Raw genomic sequence first — 13,667 nt, forward strand, 5'->3', positions numbered from 1 at the left:
CTTTAAAAAGCGCAAAGGAGTTACTGACTTTCATCAATAACTTCCAATTCACAAAAAGACCAAGTCACTTTTGGCCTGCCTGAGGACATTATGTGCCACATATCTCTTCTCACACTGCCGTCACACATGGCAGGTGGAGAGCTGAACCAGGCTGTGTCACCTGACCACGTCACAGCTGCAGCCAGAGCTGACCTCGGTGAGATGAAAGCATCACATGGAATGTATTAGAAACAAAGGCAAAGACATAAGATGTTATTTGCATGTAGATATCAAGCTGAGCAAGTTTGAGTGACAGATTTCTAACCTGAGGTTATGACCACAAACATATCATGAATCAAAATCTGGGTATCAGATTTCAGCATGGGTTCTTGTTTATGACTCACCTTTTGTTATGGAGTCTTTGAATGTATAGAGTTACTCTATACCAGAGTTTATATGATATTTTAGAAACAATGATAGACCAGTGATGATGAACACCTGCCTCTGACTTCCTGAGTGCTGGGATTAAAGGCATGTACCACTACATCCAGATGGATGTCACAGTTTCTAAGGGCTCAGGGTCTCCAAGTAACCAGGTGCAGGTCTGTACCTGCTGTAGGGATAGTGGGCTCAATGAGAACAACAGGGCATGTGGGACACAGCATCACCTCAGGAGAGGCCCCAGACATTCCACATACACACCACCAAGGTGCCTACTCCATTTCAAAAGCATAGGACTTCTTTTTCTTTTAAATGAAAGATAATTGAATACATCTCATTATATTAAAGCTAGCTTGCTATTTGGCTTATCTAAAATAAGGCATAAATGAATGGTTTTGAAATATTAGAATGTGTTCAAATTATGAAAATAATTAGATCTCATTAAATATCATGGTTTGACAAATCGCAGTCCATTCTGACAGGAATAATCTAGAGAAAGCAGATTAGCAGTCAGGTAATTTTTTTTCCTCACTCTCTACTTTGACATCTTTCCCCTAGCTTGTTCAAACTCTAATGAAAAACTTGCCTTGTCGGTACTTCAACATGATAAACCACTGTGCAAGTAATTGAGGCTCAGTGATTAGGCCCAGATTTATATACTTAGCAGCCTAATAATTTTCCTGGCCTTATACAGCAAGACCAGTGGTGTTCAGCCCACAGGATTAATTGACAAAGAGGAAGTAGTCCTTATTGGAAATCATTAAGTACCTCAGGCTTTCATGTGAAAGGGAAACCTGAAAGTTCATTAGAAATAAATGACTATCTCAGTCAGGTTGACCAGTTGTCTGTTCTTTGAAGTGTGGTTGAATAAGAGCCTAGCCCCATAGAGAGGCTTGGAATGGTAATATAATCGACAGGATTCGATTTTCTCAGGCTGGACTCTCAGAAGGAACCTAATATTAAAGCAGTGCTTTATGAAAGCTTTTATGTTAGCTTAAAATATACCCATGGGGGAGCAAGGTTGGAAGGACTCTATAACCTTAGGCACACAGTTTCTCTTATGAGAGAAAGCCCAGAGAGATGGTTCCCCAAGCAGGGCTTGGAGTCTTCCTGAGAATCCAGGGGATGTAGCTCCCTGTTTCCCTTGCATACCGATTTCTACTCTCTCTCTCTTGCTCTCACCTTTTGTAGTACAGTCCCATTATGTCTTAGGTTTGGATGTGGAAACCTTTTGGACAATGCTTTTCAAAGCAAAAGTTCACTGTAGACAAGGGATGCAGGAGAACGTAGGAGCTTTTAAGTTGACATGTTTATAACATCACGTTTTGATGCTATTTGAAAGAGTCTAGTCATGTTGGTCTAATTAATATAAAAGAAGAAATATTCAACTCATATTTATCTTCCCTTGCTTTGAGGTTTGTTTGTTTGTTTTTGTTGTTTTGAGGTTTTTTTGGGAACTATAAGATCAAATGGTATATTTGCCATATTTTGGCTTTCCTATGATTATGACTTCTTCTGGTATAAAGAAGCCAACTTCCTCTCTTCTTTTCATCCAGTGCACACCTCAGTGTCTAGTAGCAGTCAAGGGGTTCAAGGGGTAGTTTCAGTTCCTCACTTGTTCACAGGATTGGATTAGAACCCCCTTTCCTTTCCACAGGTGATAGATTGACTGTAAAAATGATTCCATTTCTGTATTGAGAGGACATCTAGGGGTGCGTCCAGGTGATTAGTAATGTCTGTCAAGAGCTGAAAGAGCTGCAGAACACCCGCCATGTGCCTGTCAATCCTCTTCTAGCCCCATTGTCAGAAAGCCACCGTATTGGTGGTTTTCTTCCTACTGAGGTTATCTGCAGTGGGAAGCTCAAGTGTCCTTTTCACCAATTTCTCAGATGGTGATATGAAGACAGGGAATATTTCTAAATAGGGATAAAATACTTTCCTCACTAATTGGAATAGAACCTCCATATGAGAAAGCACGTTCTCTTTAGAAATATTAAATATGTAACATAAAATATACAGTATTGGATATACAACAAACAGAAAGAAAATATTTTAAGAGGTTATGTTTTTAAAATCTCCATATGATTAAGTCACTTTTATTTCTTATAATAAGTAATTACATAAATATTTAAGATTACAACATAAGATGTAGATTGAGGCTTATGAATTATCCCAATATTTATGTGTATTTTTTATAATTGTTCATTGTTTGACATCTTTAACAATTTGATTTCAAATAATCAAGCAACAGGGCCTCTTTTGTGTTCCCTTGGGAAGCGAGTTGCAGATTTACAAAGCCGTTGCCTTAGAGACCTTCTATACACCCTGTTGTTCCCATTTACGCTTCTCATCCTTAGCTGCTGTGCTCTATTCTACTCTCCTTGTTTTCAGGGGCTGTTTATGGTCAACAGTTATTACAGAAGGTAGCAGTCAGCAAAAATCACAGTATTTTACTTTTCTCTATAATTACTAGAATCCAGTTTCTCTTTAAACCAGAGCATTTGAATCAGGTTCAGATGGGAGAGTTTGGTGTGGAATTGTTGCACTGGCATCTGGCACTTTTAAATGGTTTAGGACTCTTGCACAGTGCTCTCAATATTATTTGTTTATTTATTTACATTTTAAACATTATTTTATGTGTATGGGTGTTTGGCCTACATGTATGCCTGTGTACAACATGCATGCCTGGTGCCCACGGAGGCCAGAGGAGGACATCAGATCTTCAGGAACTGGTGGTAGTGATCTATCCCATGGGTGCTGGGAATCCAACCCTGGTACTCTACAAGAGCAGCAAATTGAGCCATTTCTTTAGCCCCTCTCAGAAGTCTTGAAATGATGGGGTCAATTCCAGTATACTACAGGGACTGATTTATTGTTTCATTCTTTATTTGTCAGTTTACCATTTGTTCATTTAACCTTTGAGTGTTTTCTGAGTGCCAGTTGCTATAGTGGGTCCCAAAGAACTCAGTCCATGAACATATGGCCACTAATGGTACGGACTTTGTCTAGGGTGACATGGTGGCACATGAGGGGGTGCTTCTATCCTGACACATCTGCCTCTGAGAGGCTCATTAAGAGACTGGAAACAAGATAACAGCCTCACAGCAGTGAAGAAAGCATGTGTGGAAACCCAAGGCCCATGCAAGTTACTGAAATATGTAAGATCTCTTTCCAACAACATGTTTAGGCTCTTGGAATTCATCTCAGTGCTATGTATCTGAGAGCTGCTCCACATACAGCAAAGCAGCCTGGGCGCTGATGTGTGGCATGGATACACAGGTAGTAAACAAAAGAGACAAAAAAAAAAAAAAAACAGGGCAAGGCACAATGAGGCAGTGTGATGGGGCATCGTTAGGAACACAAGATAGGAGCAAGACACTCACGTGTATCCTCTGGGGCAAGGTGACATTTGAATGGAGACTCGGATAAGGAAGAGTTGGCCATTCAAAGCATGGGAATGACAGGTGGATCATATTGGGCTTTCTAGGCCATGACAGATATTTTGGATTTAGCTTTGAGTATAAATGAGTTATTATTGAGAAGGTGCAAGCATTGCAAACGAGCTGATTTACTTTCTAGAAGGAAATTCTACTGAGATGCATTGAATGAATAATATCATTGCAGTAATCGTGCATTTGGGGAGCAGATAGAAAGTCAGAAAGAGGGGTGACAGGTCTGCAGTTGAACAGAGTCTTGCATAGATTCTAAGGTGCTGCTGTATCCTCATATGAGCATGAATGAGTATCTTTCTCTCTGTGTAAAAGGGGGCGAGAGGAGGAGATTCCATTTAGGGTTTAAAAACACGGCCACGTTACACTAGTTTCTTTCCTGTTTCTACAACAAAACTCTTGAAACCTGGATTATTTCTAAAGAAGACTTTCTTCGATTCCTTGTGCTGCAAGTCTGAGGTAAGCAGCATCATTGATTGGGTCTCAGGTCAGGGCCTTGTGAGAGAAGGCATCACTGTGGTGGGAGAACATTCAGAAAGGATAAAAAAATAAAAAAATAAAAAAGGATATCGCAAGACCGGAAGCTGAGAGATTCATGGCCCTGTCCTCTAGTGATAGAAACTTGCTGTTTTTAGGATTATCCAGGAAGAGCTACACCAGCTCCTTCTGAAGTGGACAATGAATCCCAGTGACCTAACGACTTCCCTCCAGTAGCGGCTTTAAGGGAGTCTGCCACTTCTGCGCATGCGCACACGCACTGCCAAACCAAGCTGAGCTTCCAGCCCACTCAAACCGAAGTACAGGAAGCGGGGCTAAGGACGCAGGGTAGGGAAGGAGGAATGCAGTTACGGATAACCCAGCTTTGGCCTGATGCAGTGGGGAAGCTCTGGTGTACAGAGAGGGTGTGGCAGTCATGGCTCACCTGTTAGAATCCGGACACCTCCCAAGCTCTGCAGAAGGACCAAACAAACCACGGATCTCTTCAGAAGAACCTGTCTTCTCCTCCTCTCCTGAAGACACAACATCCCAAACCTTCCCCCTTTACTCACGCTTAGGCCAGCTAAACACCAGGAGGCTGCCTTGTTGCTTGCTCATGATTAGCCCCTGGCTAAAGTTTTCGTGACGAGTAGACTAGGGAGAATGTTCCAGAGGATTTCTTTTGTGAAAACCATGCTCTGGGGAAAGAACATGGTGAAACACCATGACCATCTGACATTCAGACATTCTGGCGAGGTGGGTACACTTAACAGGTGTTTTAGTCTTCTCAGGCTTCCTCAAAATACCACAGACTTAGCATTTTAAATCATCATGGGGCTGCGTCGCCAGGATCACAGGGGGAAAGGACGCACTCAGTCTTGAAGCCGCTTAATGAGCTGAGGTGGGTTTGTGGGGGAGGGGCTCCCCTTCTCTGAGAGGCAGGGCAGGGGATAGGAGAAGAGGGGGAGAGGCTGGGACCAGCTGGAGAGGAGGGAGAGGGCCAAGATCAGGATGTAAAGTGAGTAAGTAAATAAGTTAAATAATTTAAAAAATCATAGTTACACTCTCACTGTTCTAGAGACTGCAAAGTCTCCCGAGTCGGGATGTTACTTCCTCTCTGAAAATGGCCACTCTGGGGACCCAAACACCCAGGAAATTGTAGCGCTTGCCAACATTGCCAAGGTTTATTTCTTCCCCAGGATAGAACAGATACTGTCTGAGACACCAGAATCACTTGTTTGTGCTGAGGCATCGGTTGGTGGGGACTCAGACTCTTGAACTTCCGGTTGCACTGTGAGCCTCCCATCTCATTAAAGCCTGGCCACACCTCAGAGGCTACACAGCCCCCACTTCACACAGCTGCAGCCCTCGTGTGCGAGTGGACGGGGGCATCGCTGCGGGATTGCTTGTGTTTGCAGATCATTCTCTTTCCTCTCCTCCTTCTCTTCCGTTCCTTCCTTGCATCTTTTCTTGTATTTCTGTACACGTGTAGCTGAGTCTACAACTCTCTGGCGTCTGGCGTCCTATCCTCTGCAGTCTCGGTTCTTGCATGTGTGCTCATTGAGTCTGGAAATTTCTGTTAGGAGAATGGATTCCTTGTCTGATCACACCACATGATCTTAGTTCCTCTGCTTGCAAAATATCACTTCATTAGTGGATGTGTAATCACTGGCAACTGACCAGCAATGGAAAGTTACAAGGTAATTGAAGGATGGAGCATCCTTGGCCACCATGCGTCACAGTAGCCGTCACCAGAGCTTTTCCCAAGAGTAATATGAAAATGCCAGTTAATTTTTCAGCTCTGTTTTCAGTTTTAGTTCGGGACCAGCATGTGTTTACACTGCTGTAATACTGCCCTTGCAATGTTGATCAGAAGTAAAGCTGATGACTCTGTTTGTTTTCTCATGCACCGCTCAGATGCAATGTCCTGACTATCACTATGAGGGAAAGGGTCTGCCCACCCAGTGGACATCCATTTGTGCTCTGAAAATGGAAACATAGAAACCACACTTGCCTGGTGCTAAGCCAGGAGCGGTGCTGGTATTTACTACCAAGCCTACACAGGGAAGATGTCAAGGTTATGATTTATTTGAGGTTGGTTGCTGTTATTATTTTGTTTTTGGTTTTTTAAAAGGCATTCGAGGTTCTTCACGTGTGGTCACTGAGACTGCATGCTAACTGGGAATCTCTCATGTCAAAGGAAAACAACGAAGTTTCTAAGCGCACAACTACCACCAACGCATTAGGTTCCTAGAAAAAGAACTCTCCGAGGCTCTTGCTGTAGGGAATCTGTTGTGGTTGTTGCATATTGTGCTGGTTAGACTTTTGTCAGTCTGTCTGACACAAGCTAGAGAGAGCTATGTGGGAAGAAGGAGCCTCAGTTGAGGTGATGCCTCCATCAGGCTGGTCCACAGACAAACCTGTGGGGCATTTTCATGATTAGTGCTAGATGTGGGAGGGCCCAGCTCACTGTGAGCAGAGCTCTTGTGTTGAATACGAAAGCAGGCAGAGCAAGCCTGTAAGCAACACTCCTTCACAGCCTTTCCTGCCTCCAAGATTCTTTCTTGAGTTCCTGATCTGACCTTCCTCAGTAACTGACTGTGATGAGGACATTGGAAATTAAGGCCCCAACATACAAGTTGCTTCTGATCGGTAATCCTTTTTTTTTTTTTAAATCACAGAGAAAAAAAAAGAATACATACCACCTTCTCTCCATTCAGTGGATGCATACTGACTGTCCTGTATGCTCTGTGAAAGGTGCTGGGGTGCTGTAGTCAACAGAGCCATGACCTTGAATTCATGATGTTTATGGCCTCTTTGGGAGCAAGGGTGTGACACACAGTGAAAAAAAATTCACATAAGGAAAACAAGCAGAAATCTATAAAATAAGTAGCAATTAGGGGGAACCGTTAGAAAGATGGGTGAAGAGTCAGAGTTGGGTAATGAAGAATATAAAGAGCTGACTAATTCATGGGTTGATTTCCCGGCAGCCACTGGAGAAGGTCCATCTTAGACTGAGGTTCAGATTCAGGTTAAAGACTGCGCAAAGAGACAGGGAGGCGGGGCATTCTAGAGAGAGTCAAGACGTTCTCAACGTAAGTCAAGACTGCAGGCAAAAAGGAGCCTGAGAGTTTGCAAATTTAAAAGAACCTCTGTGTGTGTGTGTGTGTGTGTGTGTTCTGGGTGAGGACTGGAGGAGGCGGCAGGAGGTCAGGCTCCAGAGGGCACCAGGGGCCTGGTAGTTTCAGAGCTTGTGGACCATGAGAACACTGGATGTGGAAATAACGTAGAATGTAACATCAATAAAAGTTGTAACCATAAAGGCCTGTCCGATGTGTACATTTGAAAGCTTTCTAGAGCTGCTTTGGGAAGAACAAAGTTTGCGAGCACACACCTGTGTTGATTTGCAATAGAAGCAAGCAAGACCAGCAGTGCAAGACGTGCCTTTTCAGCGACGGTGATGGGATGCCGGTAGACCAGTTAGAACGATATGGGACAGTCTTATCCTTTGACTTGGCAGATATTTGGGATCCAGGGAGGACAAGTCACAATAATCAATTTTTTAAAAATCAGTTTTGTTATCATGTGTCATGTACTATTGTCAGCTTCAAGAACATCAGATTTTGAGTGGACATGATGTCTCCGTTAGGCACCCAGCATAAGACCCTAAGGCAGCATCAGTCACCTTATCAAACACTGAAGGCCTTTCACCCTTAGCGTGTGGGTGCTGCTCTAGCTATGAAGGTTAGTTGGAGAGCTGGTGCCGCTACAGTTACCAGGACTGTGGAGACGAGACACTTTCGAATTCTAGAAGGACCACAGTCAGAAATGATCTAGCCCCTCCCCCTTTCCTTTAAAGATGAGGAGACGCTTTGATTCTGTTTCTCCGGACCTCTCTACTTCTCCACAAACAGCCTGGTTGTTTTTGTAGGGCTTGAGTGTGTGTGTGTTGTTTTGCTTTTCCTCCACACAGCCGCAGGCACGGCATTCCTTCTGCCCAGGTTTGTAATAAATCATTTTCATTTGTTTTTAATAATGTAATTAGCATTGCTGAGATGATGTATCGTGAAGTCGTGAAATTAGCTGCAGTTTTTCTAGGCGTTCAGTGTGCAGCACTCCCCCTGGTTTTAGCCAAACTTATAAGCAACAGATGCAAGAAGGGCCATAAACCATGGTGTAACCTACACATATTTTCCACTAAGCAGAAAGAGCAGAAAAGGGGGAATTGGCTGCATGTGTTTCTGCATTATTGATGGTAGCTTGCTAATTACCTTGGAACTCTTTAGAGGCAGGAATTTTTAAGGTTAGGAAAATGCGTGAATTTGAGAGAGAAGATAAAAGGAGGCCCCAAAGAATTTTTTTTTGGCTGTAATATATTCTAGGTAGGTGCGTATATATGTGTACGCACATGTGTGTGTATGTTGGAATGTCGATTTTATGGTCTTATTTAATCTACAAGTTGTTTTGTCAAAGAATAAGTAAATGGTGAAGAAATAAATTATATATGTTGGAATAGTTTAAATACCCAGATGGAAAAAAGCAAGATTATTTAGAGTGGTCTAAATAATATAAATAATAATGATAAATAATAAGTATATTTTATTTATATATAATAAATATATAATAGTATATTTATATTATTGTATTTATAACAATATAATAACAATATAATAAATAATATATATGCATATGTGTATACTGTTTGTGTAGAATGCAACTCCCTGTTTCGTTCTACTATGTCAGATGTTGTGGAAGAAAGGAGGTGAAAGTTCCTGCCCTCTGGGCATAGCAACTTTACATCAAACAAACATCAGGCATGATCCAATCTGCAGACACCCACACACACAGGGAGAGACTCTTCCTGCAGTCAGCTGACTCCGCTACGGGAATAACTCATGTGGAAGGTTCCAGTATGTTCCACAGAGGCGAGATAAAAAGGGCTCCTGTGGATACTGAATGAGTTCGAGAATGTGCCAGTGGTCCAACTGAAGCCTAAAATAGCTCAAAGGAAACATTGAAAGAAGGATTGGGAATATCAGATGGCTGAAGCGGCTGACATACAAAGATTAGAACCCAAGCTCAGATTCACCGCTGCAAACTAAGTGTGAGCATTACATCAAAAGTGCTCAAGGAGCCGGTCTGGGGATCTGGAGCCTTTAAAGCAGGGAAGAGACACAGATGAACAAGGCTAGTAAACACTCTATGAAGTGTGCGACTGGGACTCAGGGCGTAGCACACGGTTGAGAAATTAGTAGTGAAAGTGAAGGTAGTGAGAGTGTTCACCTGCAGGTACAACTTGGAGTTACTCAAACAGAGGCAGACGTGAAAATGCCTGAGTAAGAAGAGTCTGTGTCTCACGAGTTAATTCTGTCCTTAGGTCCTCGTACAAAGCCCAGGGATGAGATGACATTTCCTACTTCCTGAATAAATGCTTAGAAAGAAACACTAGCAAGAAGCCTCAAACGGTTCTTACTGTGTTCTGGATTTTAACTAGCTCCTCATTCCTGAGTTTGAGGGAGCCTGTGGGGAAAAGGAGGTTCAATTAGCCATGAAAAGGTTTTTTTTTTTGTATTTTGGATTTTTGTTTGTTTTGTTTTCTTGTTTTCTCTTAAACTTCGTCAGCTGCACAGATCCCAGGCAGTGGAAACCCTCCGGTGGAAACTCCGGAGGACGCGGGGAACAACATCTTGAGAGATTTTCACATGTGCAAACCAAATGTCTTCCATTGAGGTTTTAAAAATAGTCCCTTTAAGCTTTACCATGTGTGGGAATAGTGCTTGCTCAGGTAACCACAGGCCAGGCCTGCACACGCAGACCCTCAGCTCTGCACAGCAGGCACACAAGCCTAGATGCTGAAAACTCGGTTTCTATTGCCTGTGCCTCTAGAAAGTTCCTGTTCTGTAGCTCTACCCAGGAAGAAAGGGTTCTCACCCCGCTCCTGTGGCGCTCCCTTAAGGCAGCTCTACAAGTACACGTGTTCTCTCCCTTTGGGTATACCGTTGGCAGGCATGTCTCAGCTTCTGGAAATCCAGTCAGTGAGTTGACACATGTTTCATCCCTCTTCTGGTTATCTCTCTCTGTGTGACTCTCTGTGTCTCTGTCTCTGTCTCTGTCTGTCTGTCTGTCTGTCTGTCTGTCTGTCTCTCTTTCTCTCTCTCTGTGGTGGTGATGGAAAACCTCACTCTTTTTCTTCCTCTTTGTCTCTACATAGGGAAATCCATCGACGACATGAAAATGGAGGAAAACAATGACTCCACAGAGAGCTCCCAAGGCCAAGGGCGGCAAAGCGCCACCAAGTGCGGGTGGCTGAGGAAGCAAGGAGGCTTCGTCAAGACATGGCACACCCGCTGGTTTGTGCTCAAGGGGGATCAGCTTTGTTATTTCAAAGATGAAGATGAAACCAAGCCCCTGGTAAGTAGGAAAGAACTCCCTGTAGACCTTAGGGATCCACACAGCTGATGGGGACCAAGTGGTCTCAGCCTTCCCACTGTATCTGGTTACAGACATCTTGTCGGCCCGTTTTCCATGGTTTGCTTACATTTGGGCATCATGAAAGACCTAATGGAGACTCAGAGGCAAATTATACTTGTCTAATGTTAATTTCGAATTTTACTAAAGGGACAGGATGTCTGAATTTCTCAGGCACACTTACGTCATGAGAAAATACTAGCAAGCATCTACGAGGAGCCAGAGCTCACAGCCGAAGCAGCTTTTCTTTTCTTTCTTTCTGTTTTCCTTAGAATAAGTTGAAAAATCTATATTTTAAGGGAAACTCCAAAGCCGCACTCCTCTGGGGACAGTTTCTGTGTTGCTCTGTGGTTCCTTAGTGGTCATTTATTTCCTTATGTTCTTAGCCACAAGTTTCAAGACTGTAACAAGGGAAGATAAAGCTCTCGAGTTCTCTTAGCCATGGCTATTGCTTATCAACGGAAGAAAGACACAAGGAGACACCATTCCTGTCTTCTTCCTCTGTCTGCACACAGGGCATATGGAAACGAGGGAAGAAATATTTGAGATGGGCTTGTGTCAACATTCCTAGCAGCAACTTCCTCTCACGTTAAAAGCTCAGGACCTTACTTAGGAGTTTGAATCAGAACTCAGCTTTAATATTTTAAGTTCACGAAGCATGGTAATTTCATGATATTCTCATTCCTGTAACTCAATTATATAAAAACACTGTAAATCGCAGGTGTTTGCTTGAGATTGCTACCAGATTTTGAGTATTTGCCAGAGTTAAGAATTTACACTACTGTCTTATGAAATACTTGTTTATACGGCTATATTTATCAATACACACACACACACACACACACACACACACACACACACACACGTATGCACACCTATGGTACTGCTTGTATGGTACTGCATGGGTTTAGGGATGAGCACTTGAGACTGGGCAACCTATATGGAAGTTTGTCCCTGGAAAAACTTATTCTCCCTCTCCCAGGCAGTGACCACCTGTAGCTCTTCATCTATGAGTGGGACCTTGTGGAGTTCCCCCATCTGTGTTGTCACATCAAATGATGTTGCCATTATCTGGGTCTTATTTGGATGACAGTGGTGCACACCTGTGATCCCAGCACTTGGGGAGACAGAGGCAGGTGGATCTCTGTGAGTTCGAGGCCAGCCTGGTCTACAAGGTGAGTCCAGGACAGCCAAGGCTACACAGAGAAACCCTGTCTCAAAACAAAACAAAACAGACAAACAATATCTTTGAGATTTTATGGATCCAGTTTTCAGAAGAAAAGGCCATGTGTTTGGGAGGAAGAACCAGAATGATGTAGACTCAGTGCTCATGTGTGAATTTCTCACAAAATTTTAAAATTCACATTATCAACAAAAACTTATATTTATTTATCACCTTATTTATTATTCACATACATTACATCCTAACTACAGTTTCCCCCACCTCCCCTTTCCCCCAGATCCACTCCTCCTCTGTTTCCCAGGGATATCAACTGAGCACAGCATAACAAGTTACAATAAGACTAGACACAAACCCTCAGATTCAGGCCAGAAAAGGCAACCCCCAGCAAGGGGAAAAGGGTCCCAAGAGCCAGCGAAAGAATCAGAGATGGCCTCCCTTCTCACAATGTAAGGTGTCCCACAAGAACACCCAGCTACACAACCAAAGCGTATTATGCTCAGTCTCAATGCAGGCATTCCAATTTTCAGTGGTTTAGTCTTTGTGAGCCCCTATGAGTCCTGATTAATTGATTCTGTGGGCCTGGCCTGTGTCCTTGATCTGTCTGGCTCCTGGCTCTTCTGCGGGTTTGTCTGGGTCTGCCTAGTGTTAGATGGACATGGGTCTCCGAATCTGCTCCTAGCGATGGTTGGATGGTACCTCTTTAATAACACCTGGGCTAGGCACCGATCTATGAGTATTTGTGTTAATTATTATCTCATGACATACTTAAAAACAGCACTGTAATTTTTATATTATCCTATGATTATAACATTAGCCCTAATTTTTTTTAATACGAAGAAGACAAGGTTTAGGATGCAGTTTGCCTGACGTAAAGTGAAATTGTTGCCGTGATTTAAGTCTAGACAACGCCCAGGTTCCTACAGCCTGGGTCAAAGACCTCTGAGTTGGTGAACACGAATGCCTCATACTGGTCATGTGACAGTGGAGAACATTTCCAGACCTGTCATGTGACTTGTCATAGGGAACCTGTGGGAAATATGAGGCTCACCACGCCAGAGGCACAAACTGTGACTGTGGTGCCCTTCCTTACCTCACTGTTCAGAGTCTCTTCTTGTTGCATAGCTTGTTTTATACCTTGTAATGTGAAGTCTAAGACATTGTCTTGAATAGAGAGTCATTCTCCTCAAATTTAGAGGAAAAATTAAGTTAACATGAAAACAGTAGAACATGGAAAATCCAACATGGAGACTCAGACAGGGAGGCTCATGTTGTATATGACTGAAATACAGATAAGAGCCAGTGTTTGATTTCATGGGTGCTTGTCTGACATGACTTTGGGCGGACTAGGTGGTTAACTAGAAGGGATCCAAATTAAGTGAGTTCTTATGGCATTGTCCATGATGGAAGTAAGTCAATAGGGGAGCAAGCAGAGAACTCACTAGCCATGTGAGTAGAAAACTTGAAGTCCACAACAAAGGTTGGGATTTTCCACCACAGAGTGTCTTTCCTTGATCATGGTAACTTCTTTGTATCAAGTGTGAGGCTATTGCTTCTCAAACATGAATTGTAGATGGCAGAGAAAGGGAACCTGAACCCCAGTTTGAGAAATTCTGCCCTAAACTGATCAATGAAAATGTCTTCGTGTTGCCTGTGCTATGCTCCTGTGTCAC

At 43.1% G+C, this 13,667-nt stretch overlaps 1 protein-coding gene across 2 annotated transcripts in view; it reads left to right on the plus strand.

Moving 5' to 3' along the window:
• ARHGAP24 (Rho GTPase activating protein 24) overlaps positions 1 to 13,667 on the plus strand; it is a 386,957-nt gene that overhangs the window by 63,178 nt on the left and 310,112 nt on the right. For both annotated transcript variants that reach the window (XM_084760079.1, XM_084760078.1), the window contains exon 2: positions 10,558 to 10,757. In XM_084760079.1, coding sequence (XP_084616205.1) covers positions 10,575 to 10,757 — 183 coding nt within the window. In that variant the 5' untranslated portion in view covers positions 10,558 to 10,574. The remainder of the gene's footprint in view (positions 1 to 10,557; positions 10,758 to 13,667) is intronic.

Source organism: Acomys minous, assembly GCF_964271855.1.
Source record: "Acomys minous genome assembly, chromosome: 15".
In the NCBI taxonomy this organism is placed as follows: domain Eukaryota; kingdom Metazoa; phylum Chordata; class Mammalia; order Rodentia; family Muridae; genus Acomys; species Acomys minous.